The 15,103-nt window shown below is 39.1% G+C and overlaps 1 protein-coding gene across 1 annotated transcript; it reads right to left on the bottom strand.

Annotated features, from left to right (window-relative positions):
* Positions 1–1,842: 1,842 nt before the first annotated feature.
* LOC143127433 (uncharacterized) lies at positions 1,843–14,515 on the bottom strand. The gene is made up of 11 exons (XM_076288942.1): positions 14,277–14,515; positions 11,164–11,436; positions 7,630–7,899; positions 7,253–7,516; positions 5,420–5,614; positions 4,314–4,525; positions 3,728–4,094; positions 3,425–3,611; positions 3,243–3,285; positions 3,093–3,128; positions 1,843–2,917 (listed from the first exon to the last, which is right to left on the bottom strand). Exons 1-8 carry the CDS (start codon positions 14,344–14,346, stop codon positions 3,514–3,516), a joined length of 1,749 nt encoding a protein of 582 aa, XP_076145057.1. The 5' UTR covers positions 14,347–14,515; the 3' UTR covers positions 1,843–2,917; positions 3,093–3,128; positions 3,243–3,285; positions 3,425–3,513.
* Positions 14,516–15,103: the final 588 nt, after the last annotated feature.

Raw genomic sequence — 15,103 nt, 5'->3', positions numbered from 1 at the left:
GCGTCCTGATTGGCTGTACCATAAAATCAGTTGCAGAAATCGCTCTCAATGGAAGAGGTCCCAGATGGATGTGAGTGAAGCTAGGCGGAGCTAAGCGGAACGAAAATTCATCTGGCTAGGGTCAGGTTACTGGTAACACAAGTTATGACAACATTATTAACAAAGTACAAGTCGAGAAGAGTTACATACGCGACCGATTACACACATTTAATTTAGCTACTTGAGCAGTGTTTGAATGATGTTTGTATTCACTGGAAATCATATGGACCTAGCAGTATACAAATAGGCTACCAAACATCTATCATTACCACACAAAGCATACATTTCATTGCTGTGGATTGAGCTGTTATCAGAGATTTCATTAGCCATAGGCCTACTTGAAAGAGTGTTAACGTTACCATTACCTTCACTAACGTTAACGTTATCCACTGCGGTAGCCTACGTTAGGCCAAGTGGTGGCTGAAATATTCCCAAAGCACATATAGGCCTACAACAAAATAAAGTCTGTTATTTTCAGTGTTATTTTATTCCATACAACAAAGTAATTGTGGAGGAAGTCAAACCCAATGTGGCTTTATCATAAAACATTACAGTGAACGTTAGGCTAACACTGAACAGTTTTTTTCCCCTGCGCCTGAATTACTAACACGTAAGTTCACATCCTTCCTCCCCCTTCTTGTTCCGTGAACCTCTGGAGTTGTGAGTTAAGACTTTTTTTTAAACTGTTCCTGTGGTGTTGAGCAACTACAATTCCTGTTAATCCTAAAATTTTACAATATAATTTATGTAAAGTGAATAAATAATGAAAAATAAATAAAATGAAATAGCTAAAGTAAATCGTAAGTGGAAGTGCATCTGTCAATTCATTGAATGTTCAAAGTATTATGAATCTTTATTTAGAAAAAAAAATACACATTGGTTGGCCTATTCATGATACATCAGCAATTACACATGTTTAGGGGAATAGGGCATATTAATATACCATGTAAGGTGGTATGTGCTAGAAATGGGTAAACCACTATCAGTGAGTCTGCCTGTGAGGTGGGGGCATCACCGTGCCAGGCAGTGTCCCACATTGTCCCTCAGAAGCATACCCTCCATACCCTCCACATTGGCTCCATGTAAGCATGGGATAAAGGCTACACTACGAGTCTTCCTAGTAGAACTTTCGCTGAAGCAATCATTTCCTTCCCCAATCCACCACTAGGGTTAGAGCTTCCTGTACCTTCTTCAGGGTATACTTCACATTTTTCCCCCTTTTCCATAGGCTACCATCATCTGTAAATAGTGACTTCCCAATTTCTGGCTGAACATTAGAAAAAATATGATATTAAACAGCAATTGACTAATAACATTACCTTGTGGTAGCCTACCCCATTTTCTACCAAACACCTTCTAGATATTTCTGTCCCTATTTTCACCTGAATACTTCTATTATTTAAAAAGTCCATTACCCAGTTAAACATATTTCCCCCAATTCCTAACATATGCATTTTGATTAAAAGACCCTCTACCAGGGCTGTAGTCAAGACCACCTTTGTCAAGTCCAAGACCAGGACTAGTCGAGACCAAGTCAAGACCAAGTCCAAAGAGGTTTGAGTCCGAGTCAAGACCGAGTCCAGGACAGGAAAAAAAGTCTTATACATGCCAGTATCAAGACAATCATTTTGGGTTATTATTATTATTATTATCTAAAAGCAAAATCAGTGTGACAACACCCAGGATTTGTAAGTGTAGCCATTCCCCTTCTCCTACAATATTACTATCGTTGTCAAACGATTAAAAAAATATATTTTGAAATGAATTAATCTCGATTAACCGCAATTAAAAAGAAGACTAAAGCTTCTTAAATGGCATATTAAATACAACATAAATCACAAAATGAATGAGTAACCACAAAGGTAAAAGTAAAACACTTTTATATTATTTAAATGATATTACTGACACAGTAATTGTGTTTTAAAGTATTAATTTCTTAAGAAATACTACTCATTTGATGCTGTTTAACTCATTTGTAAATGGTGCACTGTCACTTTAAGCCCATTGTGGCCACGTTCTCATAATGATCTTTTTTTACCAGCTCCATTGAAATATAGCCTATAGCTAGTCCACAAACTCTAACATTGTTTGTACCACATGTCTTGCACAATATTAACAATGATAAGCATGATATTAAGTTGGTATAAACAGCTTTCATTCCTTTGGAAATAGAAGCATGTAATGACATGATGCTAGCTAGACATTTTCTGTTTGCAATTAAAAGTGATTTATGAGCCTGAGCCAGTCACCTAGCTAGCTGAGTGGAATGCGTTTCAATCAGCATATATGTGCTTCATGTAAACTAATTATTGAAGACTTCAAGACTCCCCAGTTTCATTACACAAAGGCCAAGACAACTCAAACATATTTTTGTCCATTTTTCAAATCACAGTGACTGCAGCCTACAGTATGTCAAAGTGCCCTGGCTCTCACAGTTTTATAACTGGTCAGTAGTGGGAACCGGATAAATCCGCAATCTCCTTCTCTAATGAGAGCAATTGCAAGCTAAATAGTACACATTGCTCACCAGATGAGGACACTTATTAAACACAGCATTTTTTCCGAAGACGTTGATGATGTTGATGACGTCAGATGACTTGTTATTCAAAATATATTGGCTAATGTTTACTCAAAAACATATATTCGAATACAATTAAAACCTCACTATTCACTAAAACAACTCAAAAGATTCTTGCTGGGTTAACTTAATACCAGGTTTTAAGTACAACACTGACAATACTTATAAGTAGTAGAACTGTTAGGGTTTACAGTGTACAGTATATATAAAGAACTTCTTTCATTATTTTTCAATGTAACCTCTTGGATTTCTGTTGCTGTGACATCATTCTTCAGCACTCATTCTTTCTTGTTACTACCCCTACAAAAAATAAATAAAAACAATGTTAAGACACCACAAGACCATATGCACGATTCTACAAATTGTGATTATGGACAGTTTATTCATATACATAATAAGTATTCCTAATATAATAGTAATAGCAGATTACAATAAATAAATATAATAAATAAGACGTTTCTAAATAAGGGGTTACCATGAGAAACGTGAAAATAATGATCCCCAGTAGAAGCTGTGGGAGAAAAATATATTTTTACTGATTGGTACTGAATATAAAGAAGAATATTGCCAAACCAAATAGACATATAAACTCAAAATAGAATGTTCTAACTGAGAAGTAACTTACATGCCCATGACCCATGACAAGTCTTTTCCACAAAGTTTGGGAACTAAAAGAAGAATAAATCATCAGAGAAAAACATTAATGTCTAAATTAAATTGGGGAAGCTTAGTTATACCACTTTTCTGTAATGTTTTATATACTGGATATATTTAAATCAAAAACAGATAATTTCATAGATTACTTGCCATTCTATGTAGCCATTTACTAAAATGGCCAAATGCCTCATCATTCCTCTGGCACTTAAGCAAGCCAGTATCTTCATAGAACAAGAAGTCTACAATAAGCATATTGCTGCTCTTAGCATAGCACCTGGTGGCTGGTAATCTGTGCTAAAGGTGTGGTGCATCACCACCAGGATGGACGGCTTGTCATCTGAGACACACACACGTGAATAATATAGAGTTTATATTATATACAGTATATATACAAAATATACATACAAGATCAAGAAAAACAACATAGACTGTCTAGTAATGCATGTTTCTCACCAGGAATGTGTTTCAAAGCTTTTTCAATGTCACTTTCGACAGAAGAAACAACTGAACAGAATACCAGGAGGAAGTCACACTGTCCCACTGATGACTTTTCCTTCGGTAAAACTCCTTTGTCTGCGAGATGTTTCTGAACGTCTTTATGTGCTCCCAATGTGTTTCCACTTAGCAGAGTATTTGACTTCTGTAGCAGAACTGCCAAGAGCCTTTTTAGTGCTTTCTTATGACCCCGGTTTGTGTCCAAGGGATTTGCCTGAGCTGCTTCCATGTTGGGAAGGTGATAAATTACTTGATGAGTTCTTTGGAGCATCAGTCTTGGTATGGGTGGGGGCAGCCGGGCCTGACGTGTAGGTAATAGATATTTCTGCAAAGTATATCACCAGACACTTTTGTTTTTACATTTAATTTCAATCTTTGTTGTAATAATATATATATATATATATATATATATATATATTTTTTTTTTTTTTTTTTTTAAACTAGAGTTATAGGTTAGGAGTTATAGGAGATATTAGGTAAAGGTGGACATTTAACTGAACAATAAACTAAAATAAAACTAAAATAAAATCACTATGGGACTCACAGGTCGACCAGGCTCAGAGCAAGCCCAAACCATCTCCAACATTTTATTGTCTGCCTCTGTGTTCCTCGGACACCTCAGTATCCCTTTGTCTTCATGGAACAAAATGTCGACCACCATGATATTTCTCCCTCTCACGAATCGGCTGGTGTCTGGGGTCACATGGTCAGAACCACAGGTGTGGTGCATCACCGCCAGAACAGCAGGCTTGGAATCTGTCAGAGCAGAAAAAGTGGCTTACTACTGGTTGGTATATATCCTCTGCAACAAATGGTGAAAGCTAAGCAGGGCCTTCTGTGTATAGACTGCAGAAAAGGGCCAATTGATGACCAACAACATGTTGCTGAATGGGTAATTTCAGTTTCATTTTACTGGGTTCCAATGATGGTGTCTAAATACAGTTTTGTTTTCTCATAGCAGAGGGCTGGGAATGATCTAATTGATCCGTGTTCCAAATCTGTGTTCATTAACACAACACATACACAGAACACATTTCTCATGACAAATAACACAAACCTGCAGCTTATACAATACAGTCATTCACAGAACTGACATCACCCAGAGTAAAATGTTCAAAATGGGCTTAGCCAACACAGATATCTGTTCACGACGCACCATACTGTGGGTAGCACAGATGTCTATTTGCACGCCATATGGCTCTGTCAACCTCTTTCTGGATCACAGTCACTGAGACACTGTCCACTATCCTGAGCTACAGAATCCCACCATCCCCAACACTCTCCGAAATCCATATCCCGCAAAAAATAGAAGAAGAAGAATCTGTTGCTCATATCTCTAGCTGTCACTAAGAAAGTAGTCATCCAAAACTGGAAATCTTGCAACATCAGTCACTAGACAAATTTAACCTCAGAACACATTTCAGTGGAGAAACACAATGCACACAGAAGTAAGTAAATATCAGCCTTTGAAGACACCTGGTCCCCATTTTTGACATTTCTAAATTCCACAAAAACATAACAACAAAAACATAACACATACATCTGAAAAGTAACCTGACATGATGATCAAATATGCACCTCTACTATCAACCAATAAAGGCATCATCATGTAAAGGTATAACTTTTAAGTGACAATCTAAAGTTCAGTACCTGGTATTTCTTTAAGAGCTGCCTCCATATCTGTTTCAACACGAGACACGATCACACAGAAAGCCAAGATTAGGTCACAGCTCTCCACATTTTTAACTTCTTTCAAGCCTTTGCTGATCAGCATTCCCTTCAATGCCTGGTGGTGTTTTTGAGTGTTCCCAATCACAATGGTGTAGAATTTCATGGTTAAGATTTCTGCTTGAAAAAATATATGAGGATATTAACATGAGGATATCTGGAAAGGCTATTAAAGGCTTACCACCGCACTAATGTGACAGGCAACTTTTTCATCCCCCAAATAATATTCTACATTTAAACACAAGTACAGACTGAACCCAACGGTTTTCCCACAGTAGTCTGCTGTCTGAAGAGATAACCCTTTTTTTTTTAATCATGATAGCTCTAACCTGTATGAACATTTGTTTCTACAGATTCACTCATTCTCCCGTCTTTAGGCTTTGCACAGACACTGATTGTATAGTTAGTGTCTGGTTTCAGGCCTCCGATGACTGCGTTGTATGAATCTGTAGAAATGGTCAAAGGTTCAGTCCATCCACTTGCCTAAAATGAGTGTAATTTAATGTGAGGTGGAAAAGTAAACATTTAAATCAAGTAAACTATACTTGAATTGCTGAAGTTTTGCTACACTGTGACGTTAGTTAACCTTACTTAACCTGTTAGTTAACCTTAATTAAAAACACATGCAAACCGATTGCCTTAAAATTACAGACTAACATGCCACAGTCCCGGCCCACATATTTGTCAAGATATCACATATTAATCCTTACTGAAATTCAATCTTAAGTTACAATAAATAAAGTGACATGACACTATTGTTGTTTTTTGACACTATTGTGTAATTTATGTTGATGCATCACACCATCAAGTAGATGACTATTCAAAACATCTTAAAGCGATGGTTCGGAGTGAATTTTACAATTTCACATTTCAAAATACACCCCCAGACACTTTTTCCCTTGGTCGACCATTGGTCGAGTTAGTGCTATCAGTCTATGTATCAGCCCAATGGCTTAGCATTGGCGTTTTTGGAACCAAATGTGTATCTCGTAAATTACCCCACTAATATTGCCCGGAATGTTACCAAACTTCTACAGCAGTACAAAAAGGTAGCCGTTAACAGGCTCTGCTTCTACCGCTCCTGCTGCGTCGACGTTACTACCGTGATTTGGGAGAAGACTGTAAAAAAGTCTTGGCAGAAAGCGATGCATACGTTTTATAAATGCTTGTATTTTCAGGTCAACACATAAAAAGTATTTCAAATTTCATCCAGTTATCAATAAATGTCTATGCCATGAAGTGTTGAATTCACTAGCTTTTCTCTTACACTTGTTAGTTTTGCAAAGGACTTTTACGGGCTTTTCCCACATCACAGAAGTAACGTCGACTAATCACGCCCACATTAGCTTTTACACTGTCATACATCACAAGATGCAAAATTTCACTGCAGTTTTCATCTTTGATGGACAGCTTTCCATTTAGTAGAATACATTACACAGTACTGGAAATCATTCATATGTAGTGTGAACAAATATTATATGAGCAAAGTTGAGTCATTTGAAGCTTTAGTGGCTGCATTTTCTCATTTATCCTAATTTCATATTCATAGTCCTCATTTCTTATTCACTCCTCACTAGATGAGCAAATTATATCCATGTCTGTGAATGTTTTTATTTAGTCTACTCAATTAGCAGGACCTCATCAAGGATGAAAACATTAGGCAGTTTGACACTAAAGTGTCCAGTGAAACCAGTGCTTGTCAGGTAGTGGGTGGGCTAAGAACTTGCCCTTGTTTTCTATCAGAATAACTCTCACCTGTATGAACCACTTGTTTTGCAGGTTCACTCATTGCCCCATCCTTAAGCTTAGTGCAGACGCTGACCACATAGTCGTTGCATGGCTCCAGGGATTCAATGATAGCGCTGCATGAATGTGTAAAGAAGGGCTTAGACCTTCCATCGTGGTAAGAGACCTGGTAAGATTCTGGAGTCTGATCCATCCCATGTGGTGGGTTCCATGTGAGATGAACAGATGTTGGAGTCACTGACACCACTGTGAGCTGCTCTGGGGCTGCTACAGCTGAAAGAAAAAAAGAAAGACATTATAAAAACAATAAAATAAAAATCAAAATATGATTGGAGGACAAAGTCCAATAGGAAAGTAATTTAAATTTTAAATCTTCATCATCTCACCTGTACGAACATCTGTTCTAACAGCTTTACTCATTTCATCATCCGTAACCTTTGTGCAGACGCTGACACTATAGTTGGTGTATGGCTTCAGGCCTGTGATGTCTGCTCTGCATGAATCTCTAGAAATGATCTGTGGTTCAGTCCCTCCACTGTGGTAAGAGATCTGGCAGAAGTGTGGAGTTTCTTCCATTCCATGTGGTGGGGTCCATGTGAGATTTATAGATGTTGGAGTCACTGAAAGCCCTGTGAGCTGAACTGGGCCTAGCACCGCTGCAATAAAAAACGCAATAATAAAGACTTGAGAAGTTTTGACTCATCTGACCAGAGTTGGACAAATAACCCTGTCTCTGGGGGGAGCTGCAGCGCAATGGCAGCAGCAGCAGCATCCAACGCTCAATACACACTCAGTGCCCAATAGTGACCTAGGTTTTAGTCCGATCTGCGGTCATTTCCTGAACCCACTCCCCATCACTATCCCACTCATGTCCAGAGGTGGAAAGTAACGAAATACATTTACTCACGTTACTGTATTGAGTAGTTTTTCTGTGTATTTTGTATTTTTTAAGTAGTTTATAAAATCAGTATTTTACATTTTACTTGATTACATTTTGAGTGAAGTATTGTACTTCGCTACAAAAAAAATCCCATCCGTTACTTGAGTAAAAAAAAAAGTTAAGACTAACGAAAACAGAAAGGGAGAGAAAAGAAATTGCGCCCTAAACCACTAGCCTAGTGATAATGATCAGCATGTAGCCTACAACAGGACATGAATCAAGCTGGCGCCATGCAGGCTTTCTGAAAGTGATGGAGATGGAGCTGGATCACGAGATGCACATGTGTAGCCTAACCTATGAAAGTGTATTTTCCGCTATTTCAATGGGTTGTCTCAGTTCGTTTTAGCACTAATGATAGCGGAGATATTCAAGCAAACACCATGGGATTTCGTGTTTTGACGTTTGTGCTCACCTTTCTTTGGAAAGAAGTTTATTAGCAGTTGTTTTCCCTCATTTTGATGTCTCTCTTTTTAGTAACCTGACTTGGCTTTCTTGGAGAAAGACATTGCACCAGCAGCACAACAATTAGCGGTCCACTACTAGATGCTCAACTAAATAAACAAAAGATAGACTACCTTATGAATCGTGCAGGCGGACTAAACCATTTAGCTCTTTAGCAAGGGAGAGTGAGTGACCTTAGACAGTTTTCACTATGTTTTGTATACAAAATCCAGTCAGTCAAACTTTAAATTTCGTCTGACATTCATTTTGACATTTAATTTGGAAGTTAAAATATTCAGGCAAAATAAATATATGGTGGACATATATATATATATATAAATTTAAATTTCCAGTGAGTCTATTCGACATTTTCACCACACATTATATTAACACACATAAAAAATCCAAACATAAGAGTTATGTGTATTAAAGTGGAATGACACAGGAAAAAAGTATTGAACGTGCCTACTGAAATTTCTTCAATACTTTGTGGAAAAGCCTTTGTTTGTAAAGACAGCTTCAAGACATTTCCTGTATGACAAAACGTATTAGTCACAGTATCAGGTGTGATTTTGGCCCATTGTTCTAAACAGATTCCAGGGGTCCCTCTTGTGAATCCTGATCTTTAGTTACTTCCATTGTTTAATTGAATTTAATTGAATTGGCTGCCTTCAAGTCTTTCTGGAGCTTTCTCCGAGTGGTCCTTGGCTCTTGGAATTGACTATCCTTGGTCAGAAATATTGCGAGGAGATCCTGCATGGCAGTGATGTTTCTTCCACTTGCAGATAATGGTTCCCATGCTGCTTACTGAAGATTCTGAAGTTTTGAAATGCATCTGTAACCAGTTTCATTGATATGTTTTGCAACAATAAGGTTGCAAAGGTCTTGGGAGAGCTTTTTGCTTTTATCCATCATGAAATGTTTCTTGTGTGACACCTTGGTAATGAAAAACCTTTTTATAGCCCATCAATATACTAACCAAGCTTATATTAATTTGCACAGATAGAAAGGATAACTACTCTAACTACTTACAGATTCCAGCTCGTTCCTTCCCTTTCCTTGCCTTAGTGCTTTTTCTTAGCTTGTTCTGCTTATAGAGTTGTTTGGATTTTTTATGTGTGGATTACCTGAGTTATTACTAATGCCTGGTGAAAATGTTGTACCCCCCGTATTCCACTTTTCAAGGGCCCTCTCCTCCATTGGGGCCCTATACTTCCCACTCTCCCCCCCAGTTCGACGCCCTTTAATCTGCTGAACCTTCTGCGTTTCCAAATATTAAAAAAACTCTCTGCAACTCAACATTGGCCTGCCTGCCTCAGCTGCCTGTGAGGGGCTTTTCAGTTGTGCTGGATTACTGTTCAATGCAAAGCAACGCAAGGATGAGTGCAACTAACTTTGAAAATCAACTACTGCTCAAACTTAAAGGAGAACTCCGGTGATTTTTCACATAGATCTCCATTTCTCAACATCACTGAGGACTGTCGGTACAAAACTGAAACAATCGGTTTTACCTAGCTCGAGTTGCTGCAGCTACAGCGCTACACACTGGGAGCATGAACATGGCTACCTTAGCTGCTGGCTGCAGCAACTCGAGCTAGGACCAAAGTCCTTTTCAGGCAAGTACCTCCACTCGGCAGCCATATTGCAACACTTCTTGGTCACTTATCGTGCATCTATATCGGGGGAAATGCGTGTGTGCGTAAGGCTTCACAACACCAATCTTGCTCCAGCAGCGAGATCACAACAGATGATTGGCACGATGTCTTCACAGCACACCACATGATGGCTCAATGTTTTTTACAACACACCACATGATTGGCTCAATGTATTCACATGTCAACGTTTTGCAGCGGAAGGGTTGTGATATTTGTAGACAACTGACTAACCCCATGCATTACTATGGAGGATTTTTTGAGTGCTGTATCTGCTCATTAGAAAGTCTCTGGTAAAACTGGTTGTTCTGGTACCCCCCCCCCCCCCCCCCAAAAAAAAAAAAAGTAACTAAGTAACTTTTACTTAAAGTACATTTTAAATGAACTACTTTTTACTTTTACTTAAGTACATTTTCAGATCGGTATTTTAACTTGTACTTGAGTAATATTTCATCAAGGTATTGGTACTTTTACTTGAGTACAATATTTTCATACTTTTTCCACCTCTGCTCATGTCCTGTCCTATCAAATTAAGACTACTGTAGAAGTGCCCAAAAATATAACTTTAAAAAAGCCTGTCCCCGGTGGAAAATAACAGAGTAGCAAATTATGTCTATACACTGTCTGTGAATACAGCCAGTAAGCTTCAGATGTGACATAATCCCAGTCTTGAATGGACTCCGGAAAATATATTATTTGTCCATACTACTGTACATTAATGATTTCCAGGACTGTCATTTATTTAATCTACTCAACAGGTGAGGACCTTATCAAGGAAGAAAACACTTATAGACAGTTTGACAAAAAGTGTACACTTGAAACCACTGCTTGTCAGGTAGTGGGCTGGTTGAGAACTTGTCTTTGCTTTTTATCAGACGAGCTCTTACCTGTACAAACTTCTTTTTTCGCAGGTTCACTCATTCCCCCATCCTTAAGCTTAGTGCAGACACTGACACTATAGTCGGTGCATGGCTTCAGGCCTGTGATGTCTGCACTGCATGAATCTGTAGAGATGGTCTCTGACTCAGACCCTCCACTGTGGTAAGAGATCTGGTAGGAGAGTGAAGTCTGATCCATTCCATGTGGTGGGATCCATGTGAGAATAGCAGATGTTGGAGTCACAGAATACACAGTCAACTGTTTTGGGGCTAACAACACTGCTGTAAGACAAAATATAACATTAAAGACATTTGAAAATGTTTTTTGACATAAAGTACAGAAGTTGACATCCCAGGTGCAAAAAGTAAAAAAGAGACTTTCTAATAAGGAGACAGAGCACTCAAGAAATCCTTCATAGAAATGCATGAGGTTAGTTTGTAACGCCAGTTGTCTACAATGTGGTGTGTTGTGAATACATCGTGCCAATCATGTGTTGTGGTCTTGCCGCTGGAGCGAGGTTGATGTCATGCAAACCCAAAGTCTCGCAAATCCACAGTTCTGCCAGAAGTAGATGCCTGATTAGTGCCCAAAAAGTGTGTTGCAATATGGCCGCCAAGTGGAGGGATGTGCCTAAAAGGACTTTCGAAAAAAGTCCTGCCAAATATTTGTTCCAAACATTTAGTAAATCAGCTGATCCTAATTAGCGCAACTTTCAGGTAGGTGGATTCTTCCGGCGATTTTTACCATAGATCACTGTTTCTCCAGGTCGAGTACTGTTTTGTATGCAGCTGATGATGGTGGTTTCATCAGCCAACTTGACAAGTGTTGGAGCTGTGTATGGCTGTCCAGTCATGAATGATTCTGGACCACCACTGGTACGAATTGTTGATGTCAACTCCCTCCCACGAACACTCAGCACAGCCATACACAGCTCCAACACTTCTGTCAAGTTGGCTGATGAAACCACCATCATCAGCTGCATCACCAGGGGCGCAGGAGATATACCGCTAAATTCTCAGCTTGTTTTCCCCACACTGAACGCATAAGAACGCTAGGCCTATCACTCTGGGGTGTGGTAGCCTACTCTGGGATTTATGCACCAAGGTAACTGAAGTATCCAATTTGTGTCTTGAAATTATGTTTGAAATAAATGTCTTAGAGCAAAAACATTGATAGACTTGTATTTTAGGCTAGTGAAAACGAGTTGATATAGGCTAGTTGAGTTTGTTATCATAAACATAACAGCTAACGTCATGTTGAGCAGGAGAAGTTGAGCACTATACCATAAATTCTCAAATTATGCCCGGGATTGATTCTATTTATAGCAGGACAAATAAAGGCAGGTTCCCATACAAGACTGGGTAAAAATTGCCTACCATAGCCTACCAACAATTGCCATTAGTCCACTAGAAGACATTGTTCGATTTAAGTCAATGAAATAACCTCTTCTTAATATTTTATTATATGTTGTATTGTATTGTATTATGTTGGTTGGATTAATAGCCTACGGTTGGCAAAGAAAAGTCGTTTTCCTACCATGGGTCTCCAACACACGTTCTCAGACCCCGTTTACACAGCATGTGTATTTTTATAAACGAAGACATTTCCCTACGTTTGAGCCTTTCATTTAAACGCAAACGGAGAATTCGCCCCGTAAAACGGTTATCCAAAAAAACTCCGGCCAAAGTGTTTTTTTGGGAAAACTCTGTTTATGCGTTTGGTTCTAAACCGTGGTAAACGGAGTTTTGGGCAGCCAACGAATTACGTTGCTCTATCTTGCTAGTAATCAAGGATCTTTGGTCACAGTATGCCACAGAAGTAGGCTACACCAAATGTGCGACCAATGTTTACATTTACTTGTTCTCACGTGCGACTTTTCAGGGTTCTGATTGGTTAATGTGAGCTTGAGGCTATCGTTAGACTGCCACTGTGGTTTGGCGTGCTCATGACAGCATGTATGTACACGCGTTCGTGTAAACACATTTTAAAAATAAACGGTCTCGTTTAAATGCAGTTTTATTTGCAAACGTAGATGGCCAGATATTCGTTTAGGAAAATACCTTGCTTCGTGTAAACGTAGTCTCAAGCTCATTCTCTTGCCGCCCCTTTCGAGCTAATTGCCAGAGGCTGAAGCCTATTAGGGGTTTGCACGGACGTCACATTCTGGCCGGTAACCATGGTAACCCAGCACGCGCGGCCATATTGGCGGTACTCTGTGAATGAAGTACAATGGAGTATTATGCACTTTGGATATCTTACGTGATTGTAGCCGTGTCCAAACAACAGAAAAGCTAATCAAAATCCGTCTAAGATGCAAAGGCATATAGGGCAGGACTTGGACCACAAGAAAAGGTGCGATATTTCGAGAAATTACGGTTTATTGGCAGCGCAGATCCATATGAGTTGGGTGAGGGAGACGAAGTACCAAGTTCAACCACAAGCGCCCACCTTCCTCCGATAACTTCTGGTATTATTCTCCTTTCTCCCTGTTTTTTTAATAACTTTTGGAAGTCGATACCTACACCAGATGTTTTTCTCAGTCGGACCTATTGGTACAACCTAAAACACGGCAATAATTAACCATTTCCCTTGACGATGTTAGGGATTTACTTCAGTGCCTAATGCTTTCTAATGAGGCGAGTATCTCCAATATGGCAACGTCCAGATCTGATGACACACCGTGCAAACCCCTAATTAAACACTTTGTTCATCAAATATCTCCCAGATTTCAGTACCCATCAGTCCCAACATTAAGCAATATAATCAAACAGTCCAAAAGTAAATTAAATCCCAAACCAAACCGAAAATGCTTTTGATAGCCTACCGGTATGCATGCCGCTCCAAACGAAATGCATGTCTAAATGCAGGTTAGACATATTTAAAAAAGCCTGCCTCGAATACCAGCCTGCCTCAAATAAAGATGATGATAAATGATTTATGCTAAGCAAGTAGCCTGGATTATTGTATGATTGTTAGTACACAAACTGGCTTCAGATATCCAACAGAGTGAATATGAGATTGTGCAGTCTTACAGTACTGTAGATGGCTGTGGTTAGTGATGTGATGCTGTTAAAGAGTTTTACAGTTAGCGCAAATCCTATGTATTATTTATTTAGCGTACCTATAAGGCTTTTTTTCCTTATCAAAAGTGAGGGGGACGACGGCCGTCTCTTCAGAACTGCGTGGGACATATCCCCCACGTCCCCCGTGCCTCCTGCGCATCACAGAAGGAGACTTACAGACAATATCTTTGTGTACCTGGAAATATTACATGGTGTCAAGTGGGTGGAGGTAGCCTTACATAGCCAGAGCTCAATTCTATTCAGAATATGAGTCTGGAACTGGAGCATTGGGATGTGATTATAGGGCGTGATGCACCAAAATGCGTCTGCACACAATTGGATAGACTGACCCAATAAGTGCTACGAAATAGCCTTCTGTGAATCCTATAGACAGCCAAAACATCCTTCTTCTCAACAAATGCCTTAATCACTGTTTTCTATTCATTTTTTTAAGATATTGCGCTGTTAATATCTTGTAGAACAGACGCAGTAGCAACATCTGAACGTCTAGCAAGAAGCTTTTTGCTGTAAAGTCAACCGAAGTGCACTCAGGTCACCTGAATTAATAAGTTCCATTTCTCATCTGTCCATCATTGTATACAATTTATTTGGTCGGCTGATTCTCATACAGGCATAGAGGCTTATCAATGGAGCAAAGCCAGACCACATTTTCCAATCTCAAATTATGTGGCCGGGATTAAATTCTGATTGGTTTCCAGGGTAGGGTGGAGGGTTAATGTGAAGAATTTGAAAATTCGGGACTTACCGCTTTTCACCTCATGGTCACAAGCACAGGATGGCACATACATGGTCACAGACATAGGAATGACACAGACATACACATTACATACATCAAAGGCATTTGACACAGACTTTTACATAAATT

The sequence above is a fragment of the Alosa pseudoharengus genome, unplaced genomic scaffold, assembly GCF_046254945.1.
Source record: "Alosa pseudoharengus isolate Yale_2024_CS ecotype anadromous, Long Island Sound unplaced genomic scaffold, YU_APseudo_1.1 YU_APseudo_1.1_scf_17, whole genome shotgun sequence".
Lineage (NCBI taxonomy): Eukaryota > Metazoa > Chordata > Actinopteri > Clupeiformes > Clupeidae > Alosa > Alosa pseudoharengus.
Note: the sequence above shows the minus strand (reverse complement) of the source record. Positions and strands in the feature narration are given on the sequence as shown.

Coding starts and splice junctions, on each gene's coding strand:
- LOC143127433 (XM_076288942.1), bottom strand. CDS start 14,346: ATGTCCCACGCAGTTCTGAAGAGACGGCCGTCGTCCCCCTCACTTTTG. Junction 4,526..5,419: donor AGCTCTTAAAGAAATACCAG/GTACTGAACTTT, acceptor CTGCTCTGACAG/ATTCCAAGCCTGCTGTTCTG. Junction 3,612..3,727: donor AGCTTTGAAACACATTCCTG/GTGAGAAACATG, acceptor TGTGTGTCTCAG/ATGACAAGCCGTCCATCCTG.